This window comes from Zootoca vivipara, chromosome 1 (genome assembly GCF_965207765.1).
Source record: "Zootoca vivipara chromosome 1, rZooViv2.hap1.1, whole genome shotgun sequence".
Classification (NCBI taxonomy): domain Eukaryota; kingdom Metazoa; phylum Chordata; class Lepidosauria; order Squamata; family Lacertidae; genus Zootoca; species Zootoca vivipara.
In genome coordinates, this window is record NC_142582.1 from 50,355,397 (window position 1) to 50,374,440 (window position 19,044).

At 44.4% G+C, this 19,044-nt stretch overlaps 1 protein-coding gene across 16 annotated transcripts in view; it reads right to left on the reverse strand.

Annotated features, from left to right (window-relative positions):
• TTLL4 (tubulin tyrosine ligase like 4) overlaps positions 1-19,044 on the reverse strand; it is a 35,315-nt gene that overhangs the window by 5,849 nt on the left and 10,422 nt on the right. For 3 of the 16 annotated variants that reach the window (XM_088652718.1, XM_088652714.1, XM_088652721.1), the window contains exons 4-20: positions 18,807-18,870; positions 18,234-18,358; positions 16,999-17,109; positions 16,041-16,117; positions 15,371-15,565; positions 12,962-13,044; positions 12,414-12,542; positions 11,535-11,657; positions 11,115-11,213; positions 9,533-9,667; positions 8,959-9,096; positions 8,144-8,246; positions 7,501-7,711; positions 6,788-6,858; positions 6,475-6,557; positions 4,708-4,872; positions 726-2,516 (exon numbers count right to left, since the gene is read on the reverse strand). In XM_088652718.1, the coding sequence (XP_088508844.1) occupies positions 4,719-4,872; positions 6,475-6,557; positions 6,788-6,858; positions 7,501-7,711; positions 8,144-8,246; positions 8,959-9,096; positions 9,533-9,667; positions 11,115-11,213; positions 11,535-11,657; positions 12,414-12,542; positions 12,962-13,044; positions 15,371-15,565; positions 16,041-16,117; positions 16,999-17,109; positions 18,234-18,358; positions 18,807-18,870 (1,901 nt within the window). In that variant the 3' untranslated portion in view covers positions 726-2,516; positions 4,708-4,718. Of the gene's footprint in view, positions 1-725; positions 4,873-6,474; positions 6,558-6,787; positions 6,859-7,500; positions 7,712-8,143; positions 8,247-8,958; positions 9,097-9,532; positions 9,668-11,114; positions 11,214-11,534; positions 11,658-12,413; positions 12,543-12,961; positions 13,045-15,370; positions 15,566-16,040; positions 16,118-16,998; positions 17,110-18,233; positions 18,359-18,806; positions 18,871-19,044 lie in introns of those variants that run through there. The other 13 variants (XM_035127052.3, XM_060278088.2, XM_035127062.3 and 10 more) reach the window with 8 other exon arrangements.

A 19,044-nucleotide genomic window follows, 5' to 3' on the forward strand; every position in this document is an offset into this window, starting at 1 on the left:
ACTATGGAATAGCACTCCTCCATAGCTCCTGCTGCAGCCAAGTTGCTGTGAGCTAAGCCAGAGTTTGGCTTAGTGTTACTTCTGAGTCTGGGCTTGTCTCCTCTCACTCCAGACAAACCATGAGTGGTAAGCCACAGAACAAACATTGCCAAGAGCTCATGGTCTGTATGGAGCAAGATAAACCACAAGCTGTGATTTGGATGCATCACTAAGCCAAACTGTAGGTTAGCTCTAATCAGTGCAGCAGCAGAGGAGCAGGGGAAAAGCCACAATCTTCTCTCCAGGAACCTGCCCATTTGCTCATTTGTGTTAAGCCATAGCTTGGCTTAAAGTTATATGCAAAATGGGCCAGAAATTCTAGGAAGTTTATCTAGCCGTGTATTTGCTCCACACTTTCCTCCCACTTTTTTAAAACCTCAGTCAGTTTATTAGATTCACTATAATTGGGCCTTGTATGAGAAATTTAGGTGAAGTGAGGCAATCACTCTACAGAGGTTGATGTTTGTTCTCCTATTCCTCTCTCAAGAATTTGGTGTTGACAGCAGAATCTCACATGGCTTACCAACCTGGAGAAAATTTGCTTGTACGGTATTTCTTAGATAAGCAAACCTGCTTAGTGGCAGCTTAGAGGAGGAGCAGGGCTCACCTAGACTCAAAAATCCCTAAAGCACCAACATTACCTTTACTGCCACCCAAATTATATCACAACAGTCATGACCACATACTTGCACTTGAATCCTTTATTATGCTTTTTTTTTAAAAAAAAAATCTTTTAATTTAGCAGTGTGAGTTAAACTGGACTCATGACATCCTTTTGAAAAATATATGTTTACCCTCCTCTGGATCTCTCCGATGCACACTTCAGAAGACCCAAACCACCACTAGTGCCCTCCATGCAGCAATACATTGACCACTGACATTTCACTCTGAGCAGAATAAATCCATCTGAAGAAGATAGTTGTGTTAAACAAGTTGAGACAGCAGCTACTCGAGCTTCAAATCCCGAAATGTGGAAGGTGCTGGGATGGCTTCTCTATCCCAGAGCAGTCTTCTTCCATTCCTGAAACACTTGGGCAGAATTCTATACCCTTCTGCATAGGGTGGCTCCTCACAATCATAGCACATCATTTTGTTCCTCTCAGTATCAAGCTCTATAGCACACTGCTTGGAGGATCCACCTTAGCAAGATAAAACCAACAAACGAGGCTTCTATTTACTGCAATGGTTTGCTTTAGGGGAAAAGAAAACCACCAGGACAAGGAAATAAGTTCATTACAAAGCACTACATAGGAAGTTACCTTATACTGAGTCAGACCATTGGTCCATCTACCTCAGCACTGTTGGCAGAGGTTCTCCAAGGTTTCACCCATGAGTCTTTTCACCTTATTTGGGAACCTGGGATTTTGTGCATGGAAAGCATTTGCATATGTTCTACCACTGAGCTGAAGGGTGGAATTTGTCCAGAAATGCAGTGACTTTTTCCTAGATGTCTTGAGTTCCACCAATTTACATTGAGCGATCCATGACATTTTGTGCAGAGTAGTACCCACCTAAGGTTCAAATACTGATGGGGCACGGGGGAAGGAGAGAATCAGCAATGCCTGTTAATACCAGGAAACAGAGATAGCTGTGTAGACCACATTGGAGCAGTGCTGAACACCTGTTTGCTCGTAATTACTCAAGTTAGGAAGGGTGGGTGGTGGTGGCAAGAGTATAAGGCGGCTCAGGGAGACGGCCAGCTGGGAGAATTCTTTAGGACACTCGAAGAGGCCTCTCCACTTTCACACTTCTACACAGCTAGCTCTTTTAGGTCATTCAATACAATCCTAGGAGTCAGGCTAGTTCACAGAAGATTGTCGCTATGAGATTTGAGAGGGACACATTAGGCACCAGCCTCCTACAGAGCCCAAAGAAGGGACATGACACTCAGTTTTCAGTAGGGGACAGTGAAATAAAACCTGTTGCAGGGCTAGGACACATAGGCTGGTTCCTAAAAGAGAATTCAAAAGGCAACCCTTCATTTTCGTGTACCAGGCAAACAGGGAGAGAGGATTTAACCAAGTTAAAACTGAACATATACTGAGGATGTTAGCAGTAGGAAGCCAACTCTCCCTGCACCCTTGTTTTATTACCTTACTAGAAATTGGCTTGCCCTCCTTTTGTTAATGCACAGCCTCACCAAGATCTCAGCACCTGCCCGACTTGGCTTGCAAAAAGGGCATAAGAAATTAAAACAAAAATTCAACACTCAAGTCTCCTAAAGGATTAGACTGTTTCTGTTGGCTTTTTGGAGAAAAGGCTCTCCCACAATAGAGATTAGTGCAACACACCCTTCCCCTCTGTTTACAATGTTTTGCAGGGAAGGTTGGTAACTGTCAACTGATGAAGCTAGTAGCCAGGAACATATAGAGTATGAACTTGGAAGAAGCAAGCCGTCTCCACTTCTATCTTCCCAACCTCAGCGACAGCCAAGCTGGCTAAGAGAAGAGCCAAGCTGGAGAGAAGTTATGATGAATCTGAAGGGGGTGGAAATAACAAGCCAAGGGGAAAAGAAGCTTTAATTCTGGGGATCGTGTCATAAAGGTCTCACCAAGATAGATACCTGTGTTAATACAGCCAGTGAAGTAAGACAGAAACACAAGGTAAGTCACTGCAAGGCAAATTCTGAAATGATTTCTAGCAACTCATTCCCTGGCATGATGCAAAGAGAGCTGCTGCTTCTACTGCTAAGGCCCCAGGAGAAAGCACAACTACATCCAGTGTGCCTGGCTTGGCTTCCAACCCTCTGTTTCCCAGCTTTTCTGCTCTTAAGAGCTTAGCCGCTGAGGTTACTTAGGATTGGCAAATGACAGATGTCCTAAGAAAGAGGTGCGCTGTTACTTTGTTGTTATGTACTCCAGGGAATCTCACACCCCTCTGCAATGACTTAAACCGCTTTAACAATAAATGCACACTGCATCTATATTCTAGATTATAGCAGCTGTATCCAGTTGTATCCAGATTTCCAGGACTGTGTGTGATTCATAAATACTGCCCTGACCAATGGAGAAGCAATCTATTTGGTGAGCTGCACTGTATGAATGATGCCTTCCTTTTTCTGGCCATTTTTATCACAAGTAACCACCTAAACACATCTCACCACCATAGTGAGAAATACAGGCATTTGGAATATCATTATGGCTACATGGAAAAAATAGAAGACTTCACAGTGATGCATCAGGGGACATACCTCATGCTGTCCATAGCATCTGGAGAGAGAGAGAGAGTGTGTGTGTGTGTAATGAGACAAAAGGACTCCTATCCTTCATTAAACAGAAAGATGTCTTGCAGCCAAAGTTGTTGAGTTCACCCTCAAGGCTCAGAATTTAGCAGCTTCCTGCACATGGTGTCTGAGTACAGATGGGAAATGCTCCTAAGTGTCAAGGTATCAGGAGTCAAGTAGAGCAACAGATGCATCTATCAGTGCCCAGGCATCAGGACAGCAAACAGCCTTTGCTGGCTGAAAGTGCAAGTTTACTAACACATTCCGGACATACGCACACAACTGAAAAGTGTACCCAAAGCTGGGATCCAGTACCAGATTCAGATTAGGAGTAAAGTATAACACGTGCAGAAAAGGCAGAATTCTCCAGCAGCAGGGAGAAGAAGGCACTGACTGATCAGAAATAACACTGACTGAGGCTGCAGTACTTAAAGCAAGAATTATACAGCCAAGCACCACTGGGGCTAAATTATAGTCAAGTCTTCTTTAGGGGTAAAGAACTGGAACGTGTTCTAGGGTGTGTATGAATGCTAGGAGGATTAACACAGATAACCACCCGGTCCTAAACCAGAGAGGAACAAGTAGCAGCCACCTTAGCACACCTTTTTCTAAGTTCCAGCACAAAGCTAGAACCGAAAGGAGATGTTCCTCCTGTCTTAAGAAACCACCACCAGTGCTTAAGCTACACAGTTGTGTTTTGGACCGGCACACTGCAAAATCTGCTTCTCCAAAGTAAAAAGTAAGTAGAAAATACCTTCCATAACTAAAGTCCATCAGGAAATCTGTACCCAGGAACTAAGTAAACATGGGTGTGCACCTAGAGAATAAGAGTATTCAAGGACTCCCCATCACCTCCCTCACTGTTTAAGCCTATTTCTCTTATGGCCATGCACCAGAGAGTTTATGAAAAAATCTGCCTGATTTACTGGTGTTAAGCCATTCTAAAGTTTGTTTTCCCACCTGTTCAGCTAATAAGGAATTTGTGTCATATTGTGAATGCATGGATTATTATGTCAATTGCAAACATGCAATTGCCTCATGGTAGCAGCTCATTTCACAAATGGTCATAGAGGTTGTCAGTGTCTGGCCAAACCTAGTATGTTGGCACTTAACAGCAAGAGGCACTTATGGCTCAAGTGGTGACGATCATGGCAAGGTCAATAAACTATAAGAAACTCACACTAAAAGTTAAATAGGCTTTCCAAGCTTCTGTGTTTAGCAACTTCCTTTGTCATAAAAAAACTATAAACAGAGCATTTGTCCCTTTTAACCAAGTTAAACATCTCCTCTTCGACCCAATTCCCTTTCCAAAAAAATAGTTCTACGTGGGCGTGCCGGACGAAAGGTCCTCCCCATCCTTCCATGCTGGCTCTCCTAGCTTCTGTTGAGGTAGGTCACGTATGCCCCCTCCTGACACCATAAGGAAGGGGATGTTGGCCACTCACTCAGTCCCCCGTCACTTCACTAGGCTTGAGTTGCTGAGGGTCCGAGGGATTGTGGGTTTCTTGAGATTTCCAGCTGTGTATTTAATCTGAGGTAAGCTTTGAGTGCAAGGGTTTGGCTCAGAGCTTCGGACTGGCTCCTCCCCATCTCGCTGGACAAGGGTTTTGCTGTTGGGAAGAAGACAGAACTTGAGAGAGAGGCAGATCCGTCTTGCAGCACAGAATGGAGCACACACAGAGAGAACCACTTCCATAGCATATCATTTCCACCCATCTGAAGGAAACAGCAGTCTTTCTATTACTACTGTACTGTCTCATCCCTGTATTTCATGGGAAAGAAGGATTTAGGGCTTATGGCTCACCACTGCCTAGGCCTGATTACCACAATGTGCTGTACCTTGGGCTGCCTTGAAAACAGTCTAGAAACTTCAGCTGCTCCAAAACAGGGCAGCAAGATTGTTTACAGGGAGTGGCTGAAAAATTATATCATGACTGTGCTTTGCTATCTACACTGGCTTCTAATCTACTCCAGGGGACAATTCAAAGTGCAAGTATTAACTTTTCAAGCCCTAAAACAGAGATGGAGAATCTGTGACCCTCCAGATGTTCTGGGACTAGAACTCCAATCATCCCTGACCATGGGCCATGCTGGCTGGAATGCCAACAACTTCTGGAAGGCTGCAGGTTCTCCACTCCTGCCCTAAATAACCTGGGGCTAGTTTACCTGAAGGGCCATCTCCTCCCATATATACCCAGCCCAACCTGAAAATCATCTTTAAAAGTCCACCCCTGCCAAGTGACGTGAGGTGACGCAGGTGCCGACTTTTCAGTGGCCATAGGTCAAGGTCTTTTATTCAGCTAGGCTTTCCTACTTAAAAACATGGTCAAAAGGTTTTTTTAGACATTGGGTACTACTGGTTCCCATGTTGCTGGTTTTATTTTGAAGTTTTAGCTTTGTTTGTGATTTTGTGTTCATGTTGATTTTACATTTTACATGTTTTTTTAAGTACACTACCCAGAATACTTAGTGTTACAGGTTAGCATAAAAATGCTACAAATAATTATTTATGTCAGAAGTAAAAATAAGAAAGGCTAAGACAACAGCCTGGTTTGAACTTAACATGAAATCCTAGCTTGTAGCTACATGATCAAAGCTGCCTGACCATACATGGGCTCAGGGCTACTCAGGGAAAACTAAGATTGGCACTGTATCCAGCCTCCATGATTTTTTTTAAAGAAGGAGTTGCAAGTCAGAATGGCAGAAAAGTCTCACAGCCATTGCAGAGTGCCTCAGTGTGCACCACACTGAAAAAGCCCAGTTGAAATTAACTATACTTTGCCCTTACTGCATGTAATGATTAACCACAGTTGGTTTAAACCCAGAAGCAGATGCTTCTAATTTAATCCTCTGGCACATCCTAACAGGGGCAGAAAGTAGCACATAAACAGTTAAGACCACGCTTGTTAAAAGGGTAATATATCAGGGGAAGGAAGTAAACAATGTAAAGGTGTCATATAAATAACAAAGAAGAGTTTCCTTTCTCTCCATGTATTCATGAGGTTAACAACCCAAAATGCATTAAAATATATTAACCATGGCTACACTCCTACACACAACCACCTGGGAATAAGTCCCATTGAATGCAGTGGGGATTACTTCAGAGCAGACTTGCAAATAATTGCACTATAAGGGAAATGATGAAAAATCATGGACAAACCCCAACTGGAAATGTATCAAGAGATAACAGTGGCTGGTTCTCGCAATCTCACCTGGTTCTGCCTAATTCCATCTTGCTCAAGCCATTCACAGGGAGTTCATTCTTCAAATAGAGGTGGGATCTTGGAATTGACCACTGAAGTTGAGAGAGTGCAGAATTAGATAGCTAGTAAGGGGGCTACCAAATGTTCCTTTCTTATCTCCCAGCATACCTCAAACTTAGTGAAGCAAAGAGAAAGTGCTTCAGGCCAGAAACTCACAGATATAGAGCCACTTGATTAGTAACAAGTAGTTCTGATGGGCACCCTCATGAAAAAGCAGAACAAATCTAAGGTATGAGGAAAGGCAAAGAGGGCCCACCCTTACCATCACTGTGGATTCTGTCACCACTCCATTATGAAAGCCTTTGTGACACCAGTTTCTGAGCAGATCCACCCCTGCAGAAAGGAACACCACAGAACGAATGCTAGTTCACATGTGAAATTTTGAGGGCTATTACTAAGCAATTGCCCTGGTTGTAAGAAGGCAGTGGGTACAAGTAATGCAGGGCCTTGATACTGAGCAACCCAAACACACACACACACACACAGAGAGAGAGAGAGAGAGAGAGAGAGAGAGGTTTAAAAATCAAGCTGCAATGGTATGATGCTCATTTGAAGATGGTGAACTTCTTCCTGGTCTATTCTATGGAATTATCGGGACACACTCAAGAGAAGCAGGTAACACTGATGAACAGGAAGGCTCTGGGTGAGGGCGTGGGCTTAAATATATCCAATAGAAACCAATGAAAGGACAAAGGGGTGGGCAAGAATAAAGAGAGACTTCTGCCCTAAAGCCAAAGAGGTGGCTGCAAGGTGTGGGGAGAGGAGATGACAGAAATGACCCAGCAAGAAGCAACACTCAAACCACACTGGCAGCCTGTAAGGGCGATAGATAATAATGCTTTGGGGAAGAGCACAGACAGCTCTGGGTTGGAAAGCAAGGCATGCAGAGGTCAACTTATAAAGGGCTGGTCCAAACAATTAACTGCTTATCCTAGAAGGGAGCTTGCAGGGAGGAGGTGATGGGAACTGCTTTACCTTTGACCTTATTCACAAAATATTTCAGCTCCCACTGGGTAGTAAGGATGTTGAAGTATCGCGGCTGCTCAAAGAAACGTAGGTAGTGCATGGAGAAGCGCGAAGGGAAAACTCGCTCAAACTGTCCACGTCGAGCAAATTCATCCTCTGTCTCTACTAGGACACGTACATCATCTGGTGTTAGAACATCTAGGATGGTGGAATAGAACTCCTGCAGCCAAGATGGACAGGGAAACACCTTGGTTTTCCAGGAGGTAACTGCACAAGTCTACATGCATGCCACTTTCGGTTCTCTAAAACCACTATTATTGCCACTCTAGGATGCTGGCCACGTAACACATATTCCCCTCCCACTGTGACAGCAGTGGAAAGACAGAAGAGAGACATCCAAATAGGAATTTGTTGGGGGTGGGTGAAGAAGGCAGGTTTCTTGGTTATGGTCCCCTAATGCTTCTTGTACCCCTTGAACAAACTAAACCAAAAAGCATGTGCGTAAGTAAGAAATAGGAAATCTTACTGCTTCAAGGCCCACCCATTATAACAATGGCAACCAGTGGCTATGGCCTACTGGGTCTTAGCTATAGTTTGTAACATTTTCTTAAGCTATGCTGTGTGTTTGATGGGAAGGCATGTTCTTGCCTACCTGATCAGGCACTTTTGAGGTCAGATAAAAAGCTCTTTTCGTTTTCTCAGAAGTGTACAGCTCCAGAGATGACTTACTCTTCTCCTTTGTGACACTATTCAAGCTGGGCACAGCAATAATTAAAGTTAGTACACAGAGAGTTAGTCAGTGCCCTCAATTCAGCCACCTATAGCCAGAATCATAATTGGCAAGCTATACTCTGTTAAGCCAAAAGAAAGCAAAAGAGTCTCAAACGATCCATGGAGTCATAGATCAAGGATGGGGAACCTTAGGCATGGGGGCAGTGTGTAACCCTCCACCCCCTCCATCTGGGCCCCAGAACTCTTCCCAGGCCAGGTTCCCTTCCCCAGGCCACATCCCCCACCAGCCTGCTTCATGCTTTCCCCAACCTGGTGCCCTCCAGGTGTTTGCTGCCATCCCTGACAGCTATTGTGGCTGAGCTGAGTTGGGGAGCAACACACAATTCCAGCTACTGAAGCCTAGTATTCCTGGCAATATGTCTAAGATCACCACCACTGCTCAGCTTCCAAGGTTGCATGAGGTATTGCCTGGGTATTTTCAAGCCCATCTTGCAATTACATGGACCAGAAACTGCTTTTAAAATAACAAAAGCAGAGATTCTTTGGGTGTTTTATTCAGTTTCTGTACCAATAGCGTGACTGAATAAAATGCATACAGGCTACAGCTATGCTTCTGTGCACATACTATTTGTCTCAGTCTTTCCAACTCAGGCCTCCTCACTCCCCTACTGAACAAGAACAATGCAAAAGATGAGATGCCCAGTAAAACTTATCCTTCTGAGTTTGATCTCTAACCTCGTTGTGGAGCTGCTGGCACTTCCAGAGGGTGAAGACATATCATCTGTGCTTGGCAACAGAAAACCAGCCAAATTAAGGGCATCTCTGACCATTTGACCCTTGATGCTCACATCCAGAGGAGAGTTTGAATGAAGGCTGCAGAGAGAACAAAACCTTGATTGGACAAGCCCATCTTCATGTCTTTGGCCCTAGCTTTTGGCATTTCAGATAGCTGTTAAGTTTGATTTCCAAAAGAGAGAAAGGAGGAACTCTCCAAGGCAAGACAATCTCTCTCTTTTAGTATCCCCTCCCCCCTCCCCCACCGCACCCGCATGCATACACAATACACAGACATACCTAGCAAACAGAGACACACTGTGTGATACAGTTCAATGTAAGTGTTGCCTCTCTCACATTAAGAGATGGAAGCCATCAGCACATGAAGGCATTGGCAAAACAGACTACATGCATCTGTGCATACAGGCCTAGCATACATCTGTGGGACAAACTGGAGGTAAAGGGTGTTCTTGAAATTGTAGTGAAATGCACCAAGTCAGAGCTCAAGCTGAAGGGTGCACCATGCACAACTTACCTGGGGGAAATATTGACTTCCAAAATCCATGGCTTAAGGTTCTCATCCAGCATGATATCAAACCCGAACAGCTCATGGCAGCAGTAAGGGCGTCTCACATACATCTTCACAAGATTGATTATGTAGGGCTCTGATCTAGAAAATGAAACAGGTGATGGGTTGTTCCTGAGCAGCAAAACTAGCAGCAGGACTTCCCAGCCTCTTATGCATCACTCTAGCCAGGTACAGTGGTACCTCGGTTTACAACCACAATTGGTTCCGGAAGTCTGTACTTAAACTGAAGCGTACTTAACCTGAAGCGAACTTTCCCATTGAAAGTAATGGAAAGTGGATTAATCCGTTCTGAATGATGAAAAACACCCCCTAAAACAGCAATTTAACACGGATTTTACTGTCTAATGAGGCCATTAATCCATAAAATGAAGGCAATAATCAATGTACTGTACTATAAAATAAATCTATGCGGAGCCATGGGCCTCTGCGGAGGCATCGGAGCGTCCACGACTGGGCCGCAGCTTCGGAAGCGCTCCCGACTTCCAGCGAGGCAAAGATGGCGACCGGCACGTTCCCGCGGAGCAGCCAGTGTGTCCGCGCCCCCCCGAGCAGCCCCGAGCCACGGAGTCCACCGCCGCCCCATGAGAGGTGGGGGAGCTCGGGGAGCCCAGTGGCTTGGTTAGGGGGTCGTCACCCCCCGACAACCACACGAGCCGGGGATCGGAGCCAGAGCGCCCGACCATCGGCACCCAGCCATCGGCCGGGAGGAGCCCCAGTGCCCTGTGGCCTAGGGCAACATGCTCAGTAGAACTCCGGTGCACCGGAGGAGAGGGTGAGGGAAGCCTGGAACCCGCCGAGAAGGCCGCTGCCGCCATTCCAAACGAGAAGTGAGGGAGAGGGACCTTGCGAGGCGACGAGCCTCAGCCTTATCACCCTGCTGCTGCATCGTTGCACTGAGGACGCTTGGCTGCCCGAAGCCCCGGGGCCAAGAAAGGCCCAGAAATGTGTGAGTGGGTGGAAGGGAGAGGCCCTGTGAGCGCTTCTGAAGCTGCGGAAGGCTCCGGGCCTTCGCGGAGCCATGGGAGCGCCTCCGCAGCTGCGGCCCAGTCTTCAGGCCTTCACGGAGGCCTCCGTAGGCCTCAGACACCTTGGTTTACTTCCTTCCGGGTTACAGTCGTTAGTAAACTGAAAATTCGTAAACCGAGGTGTTCGTAAGCCAAGGTTCCACTGTATACGGTACAAGCATGCCACAAAAACAGGGCTTCAGCAATAGCTTCCCCACATGGCTCAGATGAGAGCCTGATGAAGATAGCACATGACCCTTCCTTGCTTCAAAGTTATTAAGATCCAAACAAGATAATTTTGGGGCCAAGGAACAATCAACATCCTTCGAGAAACAACACAGTAGGAGGATCTGATTCCAGAAGCACAAATCAGCAAGAAAGAAGCAAAGATGCACACTTGTTCAAAACATCTGAAAACATTGGTACACATCTCTAGCTAATGGATAAGATAACTCAGCAAAAAGAGGTCCTCCTGAAATCAAAGGGCTTGGGGGCGGGGGACACAACTAGATCCTGAGACTTACGCAATGATGGTTTTGACAACAATGTCTTTTATCTTCTCCCAGATGGCTTCACTGTCAATTCCTTTCTGGGTCAAATAACTCCAAAGTGCCTTCAGTGCCCTGTGGAGACAGAACAGAGCATACAAGTACATTAGGGTTGCCCCAGATATTGTTATTAACTCCTCTCCCCCATCTCTGAAGGAAAAAGGCAACATGAACTGAGAACTGACTATGTTTTTAATGCAATTTTATATAAACCACTTATGAGACCTTTCTTTTTTTGATTACGTGGTCTATACATTTTGTTTAATAAATGAAAATAAAGTCTCTTTCCTATGGAAACAGTAGGGCCACATCTGGGCTATTCAGGACTAGAGAGGTAATACAACATAAGCCAGTCAAGAACGTAACACACACGAAAGGATGCTCATCAATACTCACCACTTGTGACCCTGACATGCAGTTTCATCTGTATTAGCCCTGTATTCAATATTCTTCTTGTTGATACTGTAATTAGTCAAGTGCATGTACTTGTTGTTGAGGCTCTTCACAGAGGGGGAATATCTGAGGTGGAGGAAGAACAGAAGTTTACACTAAATAAGGAGACATCACTCACCAAAATGAAATGGCAAGAAGAGGGAGGAATGCTAGCAGTGTGGGAGCTAAAAGACAGAGGCACACACACACCAATCTTTAAGTATCTCCTCTAAGCTCCAGCCTAGCGAGTGTGCACATGTGTGTGAAAGAGAATGAGAATGAATGTGTGTGCTCCACAGAGATATAACTGGTATAACAATTCAAATTGTTAATAATCAAGAGTTGATCTTTGAGTTATTCACCAACTTTGTCAGTTAACTAAACATCCAGATGCTTAGGAATTTGAAGTAATTATAATCTGTCTTATTATTTTAATTTTTGTATGTTTTAAAGTACAGCTGTAATTTTTTTCTTGATTTTCTTGTTTTATCTTTTTGTAAACCACTTTGATTTTTGTTTTTTAACAAGCAGTGTATAGGTTTTATGAAATAAATAAAACAAAATAATAAAATAAATCATTTTTTAAAAAAATAGTTTGAATTGGCTATTTTAAAAGCACACAGACTCAGCTACACAGTGTAACCAAATAATTGGTTCTCAATAGTCACTGCTTTAACCAAAAGGATGTGCACAGACTGTCATACAAGTGACACCTGCAACTAATAGTTAGCCTACTGTTTTCAGAAAACATATTTAATCTGCTATTCATGAATCTCAGCTGGTCTTCTGACAAGCAGTCAACTCAACCCTCTTTCTGAGGTTACCAATTCATAGGAAACCTACTTGCAGCTGGCAAAACGAACAAGTCCATCTTTGAACAAGTAAACCCGAAGTGGATCATAGCATGTGACGTAAACATAAATCCTCAAGTCGAACTTGCTTCCACCAATGAGGTAGGGTTTATGTAAGTACCTGCAACAGAAAGATTGGTGAGCATACTGGAACCACATCATAGAGTAGCCCTGAGATTTAGTCTCAAGATATTCAGGACATTGTCACCAGTGGAGAGGCTTGATGGAGATGGTTTGAGAGACTGCTGATGAAATGCCAGCTTTCTCAACAAATGTGCCAAGCTTTCTCCTTGCCACAGCAAAAGGTCTCCTTTAGCCATATTTCTGAACCCATGTCAATATCATAACAATTCCACAATTGCTCTACTCTTTAGCTGGAAGCAGAAGCAAAAGAAACAAACCCCACAGAACAATGTAAAGTTTTACAACGGCCGAAAACATAATCAGAAACAAGTTGGTTCTTTGATACCTTAAGATATTAAAGCCAATCTTTTGTTAGCAGGATGGGGAAAGACCGGCAGAGTGGGGGGACTTGCTTACCTTTGCACCAGCAGTGGCCTGCGCTTGGGCAGCTGGCTCCACTTATGGATGACCTGAATGCCGATGCCTCTAGCTGATGCTGGCTAAAGTGAGTGAAAGACAGAGAGTGATGTTCACATTGCATCCATTTGCTGCTATCCTACAATTCAAAGCTGGAACATCCGATTATAGTCTAGGAAGGTGGGGTACTTGAAAGGAATTTGTTTTAATACTATCGGTCTTAAGACAAGCCTCCAAAGAAGCAGCCTCACAAAAATCTCAATGTAATTTTAAAGTTCATCAGTATGTTAAAATCAATTACTGTGGCAGCTTTTTCAAAGACTGAACAAGTTAACAAAGGCTTTTTAAGTCAATAAAAGCTTTGTACATTTACAAGTTGGTGTATAGCAGCTTTGAGCTCCTTGCTGTCACTGACTGATAAGCTAATTCCCTAGAGCAGGCATCCCCAAACTTTGGCCCTCCAGATGTTTTGGACTACAATTCCCATCTTCCCCGACCACTGGTCCTGTTAGCTAGGGATCATGGGAGTTGTAGGCCAAAACATCTGGAGGGCCGCAGTTTGGGGATGCCTGCCCTAGAGGTTTCAAAAATGTGCCTGGCTGTAGCCATGCAGTACAGTACAGACTGTGGCATCTGTCAAGTCTGAGAATATCTACAGTTTTGAAAATACTTTAGTCCTTATGAAAAGGGGGGGGGGAGGAGGCGCATCTCTCTCTCTTAAGGAAATGTTTGAGGCTCCTAGGAACAGAAGGAGGCACCCCCTGTCCATCTCCCAGTCTTCTCTCCTCATTTACATGTTTAAGGGTGCCTCTCTTCATCTAAAACATTCAATACAGAAACACCTCAGATTCAATGACTAGGGGAAATGCAAATGTGAAGCACTTTTACTCACAACCTTTACAAGATTGCAAAGAATAAAAACGCAGAATATTTTAAAACAATACACCAGGGAGGATTACACCTGTCCTTCCCAATATCAAGGAAAGGAATGAAGAAGAAGATGACAGGTGGGTTTTCGAATGGTGCAGGTCCTACTTGCAGCAAGAGGGTAACTGACAGTCAAAGGGACCATTGGGCTAAAGCTATGGTATAGTCAAGAGGGAACTAGAACAAGTAGAAACTGTCCATCCATGAGAAGAGAATATGCAGTGTTAGAATCATAGGGTTGGAAGAGACCACAAGGGCCATCCAGTCCAACCCCCTGCCAAGCAGGAAACACCATCAAAGCATTCTTGACATATGGCTGTCAAACCTCTGCTTAAAGACCTCCAAAGAAGGAGACTCCACCACAATCCTTGGTAGCAAATTCCACTGCCGAACAGCTCTTACTGTCAGGAAGTTCTTCCTAATGTTTAGGTGGAATCTTCGTTCTTGTAGTTTGAATCCACTGCTCTGTGTCTGCTTCTCTGGAGTAGTAGAAAACAACCTTTCTCCCTCCTCTATATGACATCCTTTTATATATTTGAACATAGCTATCATATCACCCCTTAACCTTCTCTTCTCCAGGCTAAACATACCCAGCTCCCTAAGCCGTTCCTCATAAGGCATCGTTTCCAGGCCTTTGACCATTTTGGTTGCCCTCCTCTAGATACGTTCCAGCTTGTCAGTATCCTTCTTGAACTGTGGTGCCCAGAACTGGACACAGTACTCCAGGAGAGGTCTGACCAGAGCAGAATACAGTGGTACTATTATTTCCCTTGATCTAGATGCTATACTCCTATTGATGCAGCCCAGAATTGCATTGGCTTTTTTAGCTGCTGCATCACACTGATGACTCATGTTAAGTTTGTGATCTACCAAGACTCCTAGATCCTTTTCACATGTATTGCTCTCAAGCCAGGTGTCACCCATCCTGTATTTGTGCCTTTCATCCCCCCCCCAAGTGTAGTACTTTTCTCCTTGTTAAAATTCATCTTGTTTGCTTGGGCCCAGTTGTCTAATCTGTTAAGGTCATTTTGAAGTGTGATCCTGTCCTCTGGGGTATTAGCCACCCCTCCCAATTTGGTGTCATCTGCAAACTTGATCAGGATGTTATAGTGTTGCTATAGTGGAAGATGGGGGATGTACGTAGTTTACATTACTATTAATTATTGTTAACTGCACTTCAGTACCATCTAATTACTTAAGTTCTCAGAGTAGTTTACAGAGATTAAAACCATGAAGCAGAATACCTAAAATCTAAAGCAGAATAAAAACCACACAATACAAAAACAAAGCAGAGCTCATCCCAAAGGCAGTCTCAACATAAGTCCTAAAGCCTAATGAAATGCATCAAGAAAAATCAGATTCATCCAAGAAAACCTGAAACTGGCAATGCAAGGGAAAGCATGGCTATACCATGGCAGAAGGCACACAAAGGATACACCCCTATCTCCATACAGGTTGAACCATATCTGTGCCCTCCCTCACCGGCTTCACAATCCATTTCTGTCGGCTCCCACAATCTTCCCAAGCCTTTCTGAGCAGCTTGATATCCTGAGGAAGGATGAAGGACTGGGGCAGAAAGTTGAACTCCTTCTTCCCAAAGCGCAACTGCAGTTTGGACACATTTCTCCACAGACGGTCCTTCCGACCAATTTGGAATGAGCCAGGGAAATGATTCAACTGCAGGAGGGAAAGAAAGAGACAAGAAAGGAGAAATGAGGTTTCCTGCTGAATCCTAGCTGGTAAAAACGTAAGATAAAGGTTCAACAGGGGGGGTACATTCTCCTCCAAATTCAGGGATAGCTGCAAGAACCTAGATTATCCATACAACCCCACCCACACCCCAAAAGCCCCTGGCTGGCACACCCAACAGGTAGTTCCCATGAAGGAAGCATGCCAGCATTGAGGTATCTACCATATAGTGTCTTGCAAACCTAGGCTGCCTCCTTCAGAAGCACAGCCACCAAGAGGAGAACATGAAGGGACTAAGGGAAAGAGAACATTGCAGTGGAAAACAGGAAAGTATCAACTGCATGCAGTGTTCAGATGGAGAAAATGGCAGAAAAGGCCAGAGTGAAATGCATCTCATGCCCTTTCCCCACACTGTATTATATTCTTTAATATGTTCTTTTGTAGTCATGACCATATCTCATACCTTCTGATGTTCTCTGATAACTCTGAACCCCGGAGATTTCATGTGATGGCCCCAGCAGCCCAGCCAGTCATTGTTTCCTGTGGGCAATAGGGCAGTTCACAGACTATTATCTGCAAGAACTGCAACAGTCTCAGGCATATAAGAATTTCAGTTTGGAAAATATGAATTGGAAATAATTTTCCTGCCTTATCCATGTTTCCCCTTCCACATGAACCAAGAGTGGCCTCATACGAGCAGCCACAATAAACCCTATTGAGAACTCTAACAAGATTGTAGCATCAGCATCAGCAGCGCAGGGTATACTGCGACATCAAACCCTATTCAGTTACAGGTGAGCAGGCAGGAGATGTCAAAATAAAGCCCCCACAATCCCTATCTATCTAAGTCTCCTCTCATTGGAAGGGTAGGACGTGAAGGATTGCTGCATTTATCAAACAGCCTACTGGAAAGAGCAGCTACAGCTCTGCATTACTAGACACAGATCATCAGGTGTATAAGCAAACTCTACGAGAATTGCTAGGACATGGAGTTTTATTCCATGTCTTGAACATTCTTCCCCAGTTTCTAAGCACAAACCATGCTGCAGCTCTTGCTGTTCTGCAGCAAACATTAGCATTTTGTGGTCAGTATCCATCTTGACAAGAGGTGTCCAAGGGCATACACACAGGCAGAAGTGCCATGAGGCTTGCCCAAGACTTAAGAGGGAAGCAGCAGAAGAGCCACAATTAGATCTGCAGCTTCATGATTTGTATCATCTTGCAGAGTCCTCCATGCAAGGGAGGTGCATTAATCAATTCTATGGGAGCTTTTGTTGCTCTGCTACTGAAGATCTGCGTCTGAAAGTGGAACAGTTCATTTCCAAACATCTAGCACTATTCCAAGATAAAGCTGTGAGTCTGGGTGTATTTAAGGCAGGAGGCAACATGCACCCACAGACCATTGCCACAGTACAACTCACTCTTGCTGATTTTGAAGTGGGACCTAGAGATCGTTGCCTTTACAATGTTTGGAGTCACTGTGCTCATCTTCCATCGTAGCATCTTCCTCTGTTCCCAAGGGAGCTTCTCCACTAGGAAAGAAAGAAAGAAATCCTAAGGTTAGGGGGGGGGGCAACCAGAGGAGCATCTCCTTTGGTTGAGGACATCAATTTGTCATGAAGTGCTGGAAGGGTAAGATTTTTATTCAATGAATTTCAACAGAATCAGATGATCAAGTGAAAGAAACCCCTTGGCAAAAGCTCTGTCACTTGTCCATAGAACAGTGGTTCTCAAACGGAGAAGCACAACACACCTGAAGGAATGTGCAAAGTTTATGAGAGGAACAGGGTTTTGAGGCAGGTGGGGCTTCCCTCCTCTCATCAGTGAATAAATGGATGGGTTGAATGCCCTCTAACAGAGGATCCGAATTTATTTTGGGGACAGGAGTGTGGCTGTTCCCCTAATTGCCGTATCATACCAGTCTGATCTGAGAAGAGCTGCTGCCTTGATCTCCATGCTATGCAATGGGACAGATGGCTAGTCCTGAACTGGGGAGGGGAAAGGCAGAAGTTTAAAAGGTGAATAGCAAAATTAAGCTCAAGAAGTTTGAGAAATTATGCTATACTGTATATAGCAAGAAGCATGCTAAGTCTGTCTATGTGCATATCCCATCAGGTCAAGACCAGCTTTAGTTCTTCAAAGACCAAAGGTTGTTGTGGTGCTGTGATAATGCCTGCTCTCCAGTACAAAAGCATCCAGGCCAGAGCAAAATACGACAAATGGGACCATCTCTGCTACAAGGGAATCTGGATGTCCACACCCCATCATAGGGCAGGGCAGGAATGATACATGCTCCACCTATGGTGGGATTAAGATTGAGGGTCAAAGTGAACGCCCATCAAATATTACTGTACCTTCCAGCATCTCAACTGCTGTTTCAGTCATTTCAGTTCTGAACCTCTTTGCTGGTGATCTCAAAATCCTACAGCTCCACAGATACAAATCTAGATTTAAGGTTTTCTCTTCACATCACCTGCAGACCCTAGTAACTCCATTGGAAAGGTGTTACTACACTACATACTTAAATGACATGACCACATGCATCCCCCCATCACCTCCCTACCCTAGAATCTCTCATTTTAAGCTCCAACTCTACTCCACCACTAGGGTTTTCTGGCATTGCCTGTTTCGTGCAATGAATTCAGATCCACCTTACCTCTCTCATCCCGAGTACCAAAATATATGGTGGGAGGCACATTGGGGAACAGGCTGCATGAAAGAGCTGGCTTGAGAATTCGTTCTTGGCCCTCGAGTGTAGGCACCAATCCCTCAACGCAATTCCTAGGAAAAGAATACCAGGCAGAGTTGGAGAAGTGAGCAGCACAACACTTTCTCTGGGACATCCGTTTCCATCATATGCCATTCAGTTTAATTCCTGAGGCTCTTGACCAACACACTGACTGAGAAAGTGAGGTGCTTTGGCTGAGAAACACCAACCCAGAATGAAAACTAAGCTGCCTTTCAGCCTAGTAGCATCTCTGTTTCTCTTTGCAGATGGGCACAGCCAGCAAGTGCAAGCCAGGTGATTTCACCAAGGCAAACAGATCAGGGTCTCCAGGTGGCCATCCCATCATAGCTGCCAAGTTTTCCCTTTTCTCGCGAGGAAGCCTATTCAGCATAAGGGAATTTCCCTTTTAAAAAGGGAGAACTTGGCAGCTATGCATCCCATGGGATTATCCAAGAACAAAAGGATCCAATGCATTACAGACAGAACATTCCTAAAACGAACCTGGATATAATAGCTACAGAACCATTGGGGGATAATCCGGATGAAGAGGAGCCATCTGATTCACCTAAAGAAAAAAGGCAAAAAATAGTTTAATGAGTGAAAAATCTTGGCTACACTCCATGACTATCCTGAAGAAATACAACCTCTTTTAGACATTCACTCAGATAGCTTATCTTAATCCACAAGGAACTGTTACCTGACTGGAAGAATGTTTAACTAACAAACCACCTCTCTTGCC